The sequence below is a fragment of the Theobroma cacao genome, chromosome 3 (assembly GCF_053813885.1).
Source record: "Theobroma cacao isolate CCN51 chromosome 3, ASM5381388v1, whole genome shotgun sequence".
Classification (NCBI taxonomy): domain Eukaryota; kingdom Viridiplantae; phylum Streptophyta; class Magnoliopsida; order Malvales; family Malvaceae; genus Theobroma; species Theobroma cacao.
In genome coordinates, this window is record NC_142641.1 from 41,213,216 (window position 1) to 41,225,048 (window position 11,833).

At 36.8% G+C, this 11,833-nt stretch overlaps 3 protein-coding genes across 5 annotated transcripts; 2 read left to right on the forward strand and 1 right to left on the reverse strand.

Annotated features, from left to right (window-relative positions):
* Positions 1-3,729: 3,729 nt before the first annotated feature.
* LOC18605933 (protein DMR6-LIKE OXYGENASE 2-like) lies at positions 3,730-5,775 on the forward strand. 2 transcript variants are annotated; one of them, XM_007039257.3, is made up of 4 exons: positions 3,730-3,976; positions 4,069-4,316; positions 4,444-4,765; positions 5,416-5,775. In XM_007039257.3, exons 1-4 carry the CDS (start codon positions 3,758-3,760, stop codon positions 5,665-5,667), a joined length of 1,041 nt encoding a protein of 346 aa, XP_007039319.2. In that variant the 5' UTR covers positions 3,730-3,757; the 3' UTR covers positions 5,668-5,775. The 2 variants fall into 2 exon arrangements, with proteins under 2 accessions (XP_007039319.2, XP_007039320.3); XM_007039258.3 differs by having other exon boundaries at positions 4,444-4,893; positions 5,416-5,507.
* An 81-nt stretch (positions 5,776-5,856) lies between these two features.
* Positions 5,857-8,030, forward strand: LOC18605934 (O-methyltransferase family protein). Its single transcript, XM_007039259.3, has 4 exons — positions 5,857-6,519; positions 6,603-6,913; positions 7,289-7,353; positions 7,477-8,030. Exons 1-4 carry the CDS (start codon positions 6,095-6,097, stop codon positions 7,777-7,779), a joined length of 1,104 nt encoding a protein of 367 aa, XP_007039321.3. The 5' UTR covers positions 5,857-6,094; the 3' UTR covers positions 7,780-8,030.
* Positions 8,031-8,220: 190 nt separating this feature from the next.
* LOC18605935 (metal tolerance protein A2) lies at positions 8,221-11,159 on the reverse strand. Of its 2 annotated transcripts, none has more exons than XM_007039261.3 (3): positions 10,865-11,159; positions 10,643-10,695; positions 8,221-9,565 (listed from the first exon to the last, which is right to left on the reverse strand). In XM_007039261.3, exon 3 carries the CDS (start codon positions 9,563-9,565, stop codon positions 8,315-8,317), a length of 1,251 nt encoding a protein of 416 aa, XP_007039323.1. In that variant the 5' UTR covers positions 10,643-10,695; positions 10,865-11,159; the 3' UTR covers positions 8,221-8,314. The 2 variants fall into 2 exon arrangements, with proteins under 2 accessions (XP_007039323.1, XP_007039322.1); XM_007039260.3 differs by having other exon boundaries at positions 10,643-10,703.
* Positions 11,160-11,833: the final 674 nt, after the last annotated feature.

Here is an 11,833-nt window from a genome sequence, read left to right on the forward strand (position 1 = left end):
TTGAACATATAAATTTTTATGTTAGTCTACCGTTAATATTTTTATTTATTTGATGACAAGACATCAATTTTTGAACAATTTTACCCTTTGTGCAATTGAGTCACTAACTCACTACCATGTAACAAAAAAAATATGAAAACTCATAAGAGTTTCTCGGCATTTTTTTTTTTTTTACAAAAGACAAGCAAAGCATTTTTTTTTTTCGAAAATTTAGTTTTCATTGAAAACGTGAAGAAAATCCCTGAATTTATATCTCGTTAAACATGGCATAAAGGTTTCAAAAGCTTCAAATAAACTCTATCTCTTATCTCTATTTACAATTGTATAATCTCTTAAGAACTCAAATACTCAACAAAATGGAACCAGAAATCAGATTCCTCCCAAGTTCCAACAATTTCCTTTGCTGCGTTAAGATCTTGGATTGGAGTCGGGACCCATTCTTTCCTTTTTAACAAATGCAAATAAGAAAGACAAATGCCCACCGTGGGGAAGGAAGGCAGGAAAAAGAAAAAAAAAATTAGAAGGCTAAAGCAATTGAAGAAGAGAAGGAAGACAGGAAAAGGATAAAAAGGTCGAAGAAGAGAAGAAAGACAAGGAAAAAAAAAAAGTTTTGGTGGATGCTTGCTATATATTTGAGGGGTATTTTAGTTATTTTGTGAAATTTGTTAACGTCGTTTGAGACTTCGAGATAAATTGTTCATGTTTAATATTAACAGACTCATATAAAATTATAAATAAAATTTAAAAATATAAGAATATTTTACCTTACTTTCTAGTATTAATTAATTAGTATAAATCATCATGTTACTTTGTGACCTTTTAGAAAGTTAGGCTTCAGCCTGTTCTAGTTTTTTTTGTTGTCACCGTCGAATAAAGCTGGGTAATTTGTCCAAATTGCATTCACACCTTCCTTTCTACTTTCTTTATATTTTCTTTTAAGAAAAAAAATTGAAACTGCAATTATCTTAATTCTGTACATGACTGATTTCACCCATATAACGCATAGACTGAGGAATAGTATACCTGGAAGCATTTTGCGTATGAAGTCGTGTTCACTTCCATTAGGAAAAAAAGAAAAGAAAAGAAATCATGTTCAATTAGCTCAAGTAACCTGTTTGAGAATATCAATAAAAAATTGTGGCAGGTAAAGACTAGATTGAGGTTCGGAAAGTTTCAAAGGGGAGGAGAGGAACCGGAACTGCTACAATCCTCAATGGTAGATTTTGAAAATAACTCGTGTGTCAACAAAAATCAAGGGGACCTAAGACTTGACAGTATTTGTAGTTGTATGTCGGCATATATCCTAACCCAAGTCTATAAATTCGAATGAATCATGATATTCAATGTCTACACACAAATTGACACCCATTTCATTTGCTCGTGGAGGGAATGAGGGGTTAGCAAGGATTCCGTGTTTCAAAAATTTAAAATTTAATGATATATTTTTAATTTTTTAAAATTTTAAAATTTTGTTGTTATAATAATTTTTTTTGTTTAAGGATAATTAATTAATAATTAATTTTAATCGACTTAAGGATTAAAGTAAATCTATTGTAATCAAATTATTTTTTAAGTCACACGATCTTAAAAGTCTCAAGATCAAAAAGATTTATTCACAACTAGAAAGAAAACTTACTTTTTTCAACATTTAGATGAAAAATCACCAACGTTTTAAGATAAAAAAGGAAAGAAAAATTCATTATTTCAGAATATGAGCTCAAATTAAGTCTTTTATTTTTCTATGTAAATTTTGGATGAAAAATCACCAACGTCCTAAAATAAAAGAGGAGAGAATAATCCATCGAGTTCAAATTAAGTCTTTCATTTTTCCATGTAAATCATCTTTAATCACTGCACATCCAAAGGGGATGCTATGAAATGAAAAATGCTTGATAAAGACTTAAATGTCATCTGTGGTAACTTAACTTGGTACCACGACAGACGCATGTTCTTGAGATAACCACCGTCACGTGGGGGCACACAAGCCATTTGCTGCAGTGAGCTCTGTTCTCCTTTGACAGCAAAATTTGAACAAACTTGGCTTTCTTCCGTACAAACCCTTTTTCGATTCAAATACAGTACATAAACTTCGTTTTCAGTTTGCACCCGTTCATTTCAGCGCTGATGCTGGCCTTGGAAAATTTAAACAAAAACAAAACGTCTCCATGTTCGCAATTGCAATTTGCAGGCAAGGTGGGGAGAACAAGAAGCAACTTTTTGGTGGGGTGACTCGTCACGTAAACACGGTGCTAATGGTGACATTAGATAAGATCAGGAAAGAGGTGTCAGCATGAGTGGCGTCATCGGTTACATCAAGAAGGCTTGGATGAGACAGATGATACTGTCTGTCACCTAAAGCCAAAGGGCCCTACGCTTATCTAGGCTTCGGTGAAAATAAACAAGAACTACAATCCAAGATTCCATCACTTATATAATACTAGTAGCACTTAGTTGGCATTTTGACAGCCCGAGATAGTTGGCATTTAGTTCACGCATCGAAATCAAATCTGCTTTCCTAGGTCCGCCTCTGTTAGAGTCTTCCAAGTTCCAAATATATTAACCTTTCGACTCGTTAGATAAAGCAAAGTACGATCAAGTTTTTTTTTTTTTTCTGTACTTTTTAATTGTTAAAGCTTTTAAATGTGAAACGAGCATCGTCCACAAAGAACATTCCAGAATGAGCTCAAAGGCTAAACTTGAAAAAGGACCGAGCGAAAGGTCCATTAATCCACTTGTTTTAAATATGAAAGAAAAATCATTGTCACTGTTTTGCCATTCACTTGTGGTGGAGAATAAATATCGACGTACACTGCCGTATATGCTGATTCTCTATGTCTCTGCGTAACACGTTTACTATAACATAAAAATAGTAACTTTCTAATACCGGCATGACCGAACAACAAATAAAATCAAAGCCTAATCGATTGTTATGCTTTCTCCCTTTAAAAATATTATCGAATATTGCTGTCTGGTTTGAGATAATTTTTTTTAATTAAAAAATATTGAGGCATGCAGATTGCGTGACAGTTCTCATATGCATAGTTTATTTGGAAAACATTATCGCCAGGCAGGCTTTTGGTGACATCTTTTAAACAGATTTGTGTGCCAACCGGTTGGTTTGTGGACCACCATTTTTTCTACCTTCATCTGCTAATTAATTAAGCTGGACTTTGGGCCCCCGAAGTATTGTTCCTGCCGTAATAATTGATTTAACCATCAGAAATCATTAATTCTTAATGGCTTAAGAGTTCTTCTTCTGAGGAGAAGTATGTAAATGAAATATATATCAAATTATGGTATTCACGGGATATATGACTAGAATCAAGCACGTTTTATAAAGGACATGTTAGTTGTTCACATGGGAACTAACATTCTTGATTAAAAATTCCAGGTCCATTTTCATTTTTTGCATGACATAACTAAGGCGAATGGAGTGACCGCTACAATGGAAATAAAATCCCGATGCTGTAAAAGCTGTTACATCATTGCCAGATTCTGTAAAAACAACAGTAATGGAACTTTGAATCCGAAGACGGTAGAATTATAGCTTTCTCTTGTTTATTAATGTATATATTTTTTTTCATTGTTAAAAATATATATAGATTATTCCCGAAACTGAAAAGATGACGTAAATCTTATGATGTCAACGGGGTCAACGTCATCCTTATCGCAGCAAATGGCTGCATAAATAGGTGCAAGAACTCTTACAGTTTCTGCAGAGTAAGAAAATCAGGATCTTTACATATTCCATTTTCCCATGGCCGCCACCAAGCTATTACTGACAGACCTCGCATCTTCAGTTAAGCAGGTACCTTTCAATTACATCAGACCAATCTCCGACCGTCCAAATCTCTCTGATGTTCAGGTATCCGATGTTTCCCTTCCTCTGATCGACCTCCAGGACCTCTATGGTCCCAACCGCTCTGATATTCTTAAACAGATTGCCCTAGCATGCGAACATGACGGTTTTTTTCAGGTACCAAGGAATTTCAGTATTTGTATTGAACTGTGTAATTATTGCTTACTACTAGTCTTGGTCTTACAGGTTTAGTAATTCATTGTTATCAGGTGAAGAACCATGGGATTTCAGAGGCATTGATCAATAACATGCTGCGTTTAGCTAGAGAGTTCTTTCGATTACCGAAGAGTGAGAGGCTGAAGAATTACTCTGACGACCCTTCAAAGGCCAACCGATTGTCAACTAGTTTCAATGTTAAGACTGAGAAGGTTGCCAACTGGAGGGATTTTTTGAGACTCCATTGCTACCCTCTCAAAGATCACGTACACGAATGGCCTTCAAATCCCCCATCCTTCAGGTTAATAATCATGACAGATTCAACAAAAAAAAGAATCATGACAAACCAGGCTAATTTTACAGTGTACAAGCCAATACTTTCATTGTTTTAACTATGATTGAATTTGTCAACATTTGCTTCTTGACAGGGAGGATGCGGCTGAGTATTGCACTCGTGTCAGAGGTTTAGTGCTAAGACTGCTTGAGGCCATATCAGAGAGCTTAGGCCTGGAGAGGGATCATATTGATAAGACATTAAGCAAGCACGGCCAACACATGGCTTTAAACTACTATCCACCCTGTCCAGAGCCAGAACTTACTTATGGTTTGCCTGGCCATACTGATCCCAATTTAATAACCATTCTTCTTCAGGATGACGTGCCAGGATTACAGGTTTTGAGAAATGGCAAGTGGGTTGCCGTCAACCCTATTCCCAACACCTTCATTGTCAACATCGGTGACCAAATGCAGGTGAACTTCACATGCGTTGTTTGTCCAAAAAATTTTAGGCCAAATTTGGACAGGAAGTTGAAGGAAATGGACTTGCCAGCCCAACATGTTAGACACTGTCAATTAGCATCTAGCACGCCAGACTGAAAGTATATAAGTTCCCCTTGATTGAATATTTATCTGCATCATCTAAAAGATGCATTTAAACCGCTCTAGTACACTGAATACTATGGTTTGATTCTCATTTTATTTGGACAAAAAATCACATTAACAATTGTTATAATTATGCATTTGGCAGAAGAGACTACCCTCAACAGTGAATGAAAAGAAAGTCAAACCTCCTAGACGAACATGGTTTTGGGCTTGTGGCCTAACTGCATTTAAATTGTCCCTACTTTCGTGCATTTGGTCTAACCTAAGCGAAGAAAACAGATTTGAACTGTTGAACTTTGGCTGTGGACACTATTGTGAAGAGATAACAATTACTAAGTTCAAGTTATTTTCAACTAGATTTTTAAGAATAACCATACCTTGTTAGGTGGTCATAGCAGTGTATGTAGATGTAGAACATAAGGAGTCAATCGTGATTGTTACTTATAACCAAAAAACTAAAGCGACTGCTGCCCTGGAGGAGCATAAAAATACTAACGACGTTAAAATTTTTGTGATAGGTGATTAGCAATGATCGTTACAAAAGTGTGCTTCATCGAGCTGTTGTGAACTGCAATAAAGAACGAATATCCATCCCTACCTTCTACTGTCCATCAAATGATGCTTTGATAGGTCCGGCTACGGAGTTGATCGATGATGAGCACCCTGCAGTCTACAGAAGTTTTGCCTATGGCGAATTCTATGAGAAGTTTTGGAAGAGGGGACTTGCAACAGAATGCTGCCTGGACAAGTTCAAAACTTCAATAACTTGATCTATTGTCAAGATTTCGTACTTCACATTAAAGTTGAAATTTCAACGTCTTTAATTAAGTTCAATGTTTGGCATTTCACCATTAGATATATAATTCCATTTTTGCAAACAATGAATGTCCTGATCCATTGAATGGCAACAAGTCCTGATTAAAATCTGTCTAGATCGATGGAGAAAAGTCAAGCAGTCACGCATAAGGTGGCCTGGAATTGACAATTTGATATTGAAATTAGGACAAAAGAAGTTATTTCAAATCACGGAACCAAAAGTTCATCTTTTGTGCTTAGAAAATTAAAAGAAATAAGGTTGAATCGTCGTCTGTAAAGCAAATATAAAACTGAAACTGGATGTAAAATGGTGTCAACCTCGGTCCGCGAGATCTTCAACGACGTTTTAGTACCTTCAACTGTTTCAATTCAAGACAAATCATGAATTCTAAGGAAAGCCAAGCGAGAATATCAACCGATGAAGAAGACAAACGGGCCCAGCAGTATGCCATGCAACTGGTTAGCGCATCGGTGATGCCCATGGTGTTGAAAGCAGCTATTCAACTTGGTGTGTTTGAGATTATACAGAGGAGCGGTCCTGGTGCGCTGCTCTCTCTTTCCCAGATTGCATCCCAACTTCCGACTCAAAATAATCCTGATGCCCCTTTGATCCTTGATCGCATCCTCCGGCTTCTAGCTAGCTACTCCATCCTCACTTTCTCTCTTGTCGCTGACCACCAGGATGGCCAGGTTGTTAGGCTCTATGGTTTGGCACCAGTTGCCAAATACTTCATCAGGAGCCAAGGTGGAGGATCTTTGTCTTCTATGTTAGACTTGTTTCAGGACAGAACCTCTATAGATATCTGGTAAAACACTTTGAGAATGCCTATTGCCTCCAATGTTGTTTTAATCACTGCTTTATATGTTGCGATTTCATTTCTCAAAACAGGTACCACTTGAAAGATGCAGTCGTAGAAGGGGGGTGTCCATTTAACAGGGAACATGGGATGAGTTCCATTGAATATATGGGGAAGGATGCGAGGTTTGGAGAAATCTTCAAGGGCTCTATGATAGATTTCAACGGTATGTTTGTGGAAGAGATGCTGAAAACGTACAAGGGCTTTGAAGGCTTGAATTCCTTGGTTGATGTAGGCGGTGGCAATGGGTCTATCCTCCACAGGATTGTTTCCAAGTACCCTGCCATTAAGGCGATTAATTTTGATTTGCCACAGATTATTGAAAATTCACCCTCCTATCCTGGTATGATCATTATACAAGTTACAGATAGTGATATCAGCATATAGGATATATTAATTTAGACCAAAAAATATTTGGCCTTGGTCTGATGTCTGAACAACTGCTTCTTTTCCTTTCACAGCTCTGTTCTGTTCAAAACATTTATATAACCTTCAATTCATCATTCCCCCTCCTTTCTTATATACGCCACTTCTATTTCCATTAAAGGAGTCCGAGACTCCGGGTTGAGCTCCCTTAAAAACCTTCAGCCTTCAACTACAAAAAAGAGAACCGTAGAGTAACACTTGCTATTGAAACTAACAATTTACAACTCCTGACAACTCGTTTTATAAAATTGTTCTATATTTTTGGCGATTAATAAATTTAATTGTGTTGTAGGCATCGAGCATGTGGCAGGAGATATGTTCGAGAGTGTACCAAAAGGAGACGCCATTTTCATGAAGGTTAGGTTTCGACGATCATTATTGCTTTTCCCTTGCATCGTACTTCACAGAACTAAAAAGCCCTCATGAGTAGTATCACTTCAGCAATCCAAGGAGTTATTGACTAATACAGGATTTTTGCAGTGGGTAATCCATTGTCTGGACGACAAGAAATGCCTGGAGTTACTTAAGAACTGCTATGAAGCATTACCGGCCAAAGGGAGAGTGATAATAGTGGATTTGGTAATCCCTGAAAGTCCTGATAGTAGCCGCGTAGTTAAAAGCGTATATCAGTTTGAATTGTTCATGATGAACTTCACCGGTACCCTAAAGGAAAGGACAGAAAAGGAATTCGAGAGCTTGGCGAAAGGAGCAGGCTTTTCACGTGTTCAAGTTGCTTGCTGCGCCTGCAGTTTTTCGGTGGTGGAGTTGTACAAAAACACGTGAGATTCATCTGGAAAAATATTGTTAATTGTGCTTTGTTACTAACTAGTGAACATGATAGAACACTAGAGTGAGACTTACAATAAAATCCTCACCATACTTCCATTCTCATCTTGTATGATTGAATCTCATACATATATAAGCCCTATTTCCATGGAAATGTACTAGTATCTCTTTTCTGTAACTGTATACAAACTTACGTTTTATTTACAATAAAGGGCTTCAGGCCAAACTACATTCAGATATTGCCAGAAGAGAGGAGTGAGCTGATTGTGAAAGCCCCTGGCCTGCAGATCACCCTCCCAACAATTTGCTAGGTAATGGGAAATTTGCTAACACGAGAAGCATAGACAAGGTTGGGTAGACAAGATACGCAACCAAGAAATTATATAATTTTCCATCTACACATGTATATATTTAAGTAATATGAATCAGCAGAAGATATAGAGCTAATGCTATATTTAATTGCCAATGAATTGAACTCTTAAAAGTAAACCAGCCAACAACAGTAAAATTACAAAACTTACTGCCTTATGGATTACTGGCGCTCTATTTGAATAGTCACATGACTAATATTGTATTCTCTCCTGATATAATCTATAACCTTGTTCAATACCATGTCAGCATTAGCTTCATGCTTAATTAAGACATGGCAAGCTAATAACACCTTACCAACAGTTATGGCCCAAATGTGCAGTTCATGTATGGCAACAACCTCATCCATCTCACATAAACCCTTCTCAAGCCTTGTGGCATCAATTTCACGGGGAGTGCTCTCCATGAGAACTTCCAGAATATTTCGCAGCATCCTGATGGTAGTTCCAAGCACAATAATGGAGAACACAAGGGTGCATATCAGATCAATAATTTTCCACTCCGGTTTATACCAAATAATTGCTCCACCAATCATCACTCCAACACTCTGAATGGAATCCCCTAGGACATGAAGATAAGCCCCTTGTACATTGATGTTTCTTTCCTTCTTCCGAGGTGCTCCACTTTCTAATATCTTTTCACAATCTGAGTAGTTCTTAATCAGAGGCACGGTGTGGTCAGCTTCATGAGTATGATGATGCTCATCATGTTTAGAATTTGAGCCGTGATGATGATGGTGAGAAGTTATACTTAATCCATGATTATGTGTTTCATTGTCATGGCTATGACTGTGATCATGGTGGTTGTGATCATTCCCGCCATGGCCATGATTATGGTTATGGCCATGGTGATGGTGATGACCATGATCATGACCCAACAAGAGAGCCATAGCAATATTAACCACTAAACCAAACGCAGAAACCACGAACATGAGAAACCCTTGAACTTCGCCATTATCATGGATAAGTCTAGCTATGGCTTCATAAACAAGGATGCCAGCTAGAAGCCATATCATCTGGATGGACACAAGGGCACCAAGAATTTCAATCCTAAAGAATCCATAAGATTGACGTGGAGTTGCCTCCCACCCTGATGCCCAAAGAGAGAACAAGGAGATGGCAAAGGCTGCAACATCTGACAAGAGATGAGCTGCATCAGTTAAGATTGCAAGACTGTTGGCTTTAATTCCTCCAGCTACTTCTACGCTCATAAAGACAATGCAGAGCACTACTGCCATCAAAAGTTTCCGCATAGAGGCTGCACGTTCCTTTGTGTCTTTAGAACTGGTTTGAGCATCAGAAAATCCACATGCTGCACCTCCACAAATCGTACTACCACCCAGGCTTGTCTCTGCAGCTGGCACATCTCCACGAATTTCAATTATGTTGCATTGTTCAGAATTTTGCACTTCCATCTGAAAACAATATAAACAACCATGAGGAAGAATAATTTATTAAATTCACAAACAGTGAGAACAAAAAAGCAAAATGAATTGGGTGAATCAACAAAATAATTAAGACAGGTTAAAAATCTTGTGTCAGTGAAATATTGCATTATTTATACTTCTAAAAATCTTGCTATATCTCTCATGAAACCCAGCCATCCTCTCTTAGCCTTCTCCTTTCCCACTCTTTCCCATCATATGATCAAACGGTATCTTGACCATAACATATACGTGCCTAGTAAAAGTTTCAGTATGTCACCATTTCTTTAACCAAAATGCAGCACTACATAAACACTACATTAGCTAATACCCTTATTATGTGTCTTATACACAATTGCTTCAGTGTAAGAATTTACATTACATATCGCAACACAATTTCATTAAAAAGTAGCAAATTTTGCGATCCTAGCTAGTGATTTATCTGTTGGAGGAATCAAGAAACAGCAAATCACCATCTTTAGTGTCAAGTCATTGTAAATACTAAAGTTGGCAGGGAAAATTGCAGAATTTGGGGAAAGTTGCCGAGATGCAGGTGACAGGCAAAAGGGAAACTCTTATCTTATTCGATACGTATCGCATTGGTGTTTCTCTTTCATGAAAAATACAGCCATACATATTTAGCCTCAAAAGCCTTTTATTAAAACAGGGGACAGAAATAAGAGAAAAGGAAGACTTTTAAGTCTGAGGATTCTAGAATAATAAAAAATAAAAAACATTCTAACAAACTCAGCTCCATACATCACAATTGCAACCCACATCTTATTTGAATCAGCAGAAACTTCACAAGGGAATTTTCTATACATATTTTCACACTCATGCATGCGTGCGTACATACACCCATAAATATACTTGTATGTATTCATGTATACATATATGTATATATGCTTGTAGCAGTTCTAAATTCTAGAATCAAACAAAGATAAGCAGAGATTACAAAAGATGATTATTCAGAGTAAATTTCAAAGAAAAAAAATTCACTTATCACATTAAAATTAAGAATTTTCAAAAGAATCGGTTGAGTTATTAAATAAATGAAAACAGAATTACCTTCCGTAGTTGCTCCTCCTCCTCGATTTCAATTACTCAACCTTCTTCGAAAACTAAATCCCTAAACGCAAGGTAAAAAAGTTACGTTTCTGTCTCTTTTTTTTTTTTTTTGCTTATTACGAAGATACGATAAAAATGAGAAAACCCCAGAATCCAAACATATTCAACGGAATAAAAACAAATTAAAAAAAAGATGAGGAGGAGGAGGAGGAGAAAAAGCACCTTTAATTAGAGGAACCGTAGAGGTTCTGAAAGTAGCCAGTGGCAATGGCTCCACCAGATTGAGGGGTTCGTTGCAATAAATGCCAAAAAGAAGAAAGATGGGAGGAGCAATTTATTCCAGGAGAAACAGAGGCTGGAATAAATTACTTTAGTATAGTAACAATTTATTTATAGATTGAAGACAGAGATTGGAGTAGCCCTATGCTTTTAGCTCCACAATTTTGCCGTTATTTTTATATATTCTCTCCCTCCCTCTCTCTCTCTCTCTCTCTCTCTCTCTCTAGGGTTTTGTAGCAATGATTCGGATTGAATCCTCTTGTTTGGTAGTCATTCATTGCCCTCCTATCAAGAACTTTGCCATTTTATCTTTTTACCCCTATTGTGGCCTTTTCCCTTCTTTTTCTCTCAAGGTCTTTTTTGGTAATGTAAGTCGTAATATTCTTTTCTGTCTATGGTATATATTTTTCAACCTTGTTTAATTATTAAATGTTCTTAGATACGTCATGCTTAGGATTTATCATGTAAATGCAAAATCCTAATAGAAACTAATATCTAATAATGCTTTGAATATTCATATATTCTTTTACTTTTAGTGTCAAAAAAGTAAAAGATGTCAAAAGAAGTATTTTTAATTATAATAATAATAATAAAAAGGAGGCGGAATGTATTAAAGTCGGGTCGGAATAAAAATTATAAATTTATCAAGATAAGATAATGAGAATTTCCTGCAGAAAATTGAAACAACAAGACTGACAAATTTGGAAGCTTTTTGGGTTATTTGTGGCGTATGACACTTACTGGTCGTGACAGCGGTCTCCAATTTGGAAATTGCTTTTCTCGAAAACTGCCCAGTACCTTTTCTTTGTCACATTTCACACGTGTCTAAACATGCGTCAAGAGTGCTGAGTGCCCCCTAAAAGATTCAATATCTCAACTAGCGATGCTGGTTAAAGGGCTGATTCCACCGTC

Coding starts and splice junctions, on each gene's coding strand:
- LOC18605933 (XM_007039257.3), top strand. CDS start 3,758: ATGGCCGCCACCAAGCTATTACTGACAGACCTCGCATCTTCAGTTAAG. Junction 4,317..4,443: donor TCAAATCCCCCATCCTTCAG/GTTAATAATCAT, acceptor GCTTCTTGACAG/GGAGGATGCGGCTGAGTATT. Junction 4,766..5,415: donor ACATCGGTGACCAAATGCAG/GTGAACTTCACA, acceptor TTTTTGTGATAG/GTGATTAGCAATGATCGTTA.
- LOC18605934 (XM_007039259.3), top strand. CDS start 6,095: ATGAATTCTAAGGAAAGCCAAGCGAGAATATCAACCGATGAAGAAGAC. Junction 6,520..6,602: donor AGAACCTCTATAGATATCTG/GTAAAACACTTT, acceptor TTCTCAAAACAG/GTACCACTTGAAAGATGCAG. Junction 6,914..7,288: donor AAATTCACCCTCCTATCCTG/GTATGATCATTA, acceptor ATTGTGTTGTAG/GCATCGAGCATGTGGCAGGA.
- LOC18605935 (XM_007039261.3), bottom strand. CDS start 9,565: ATGGAAGTGCAAAATTCTGAACAATGCAACATAATTGAAATTCGTGGA.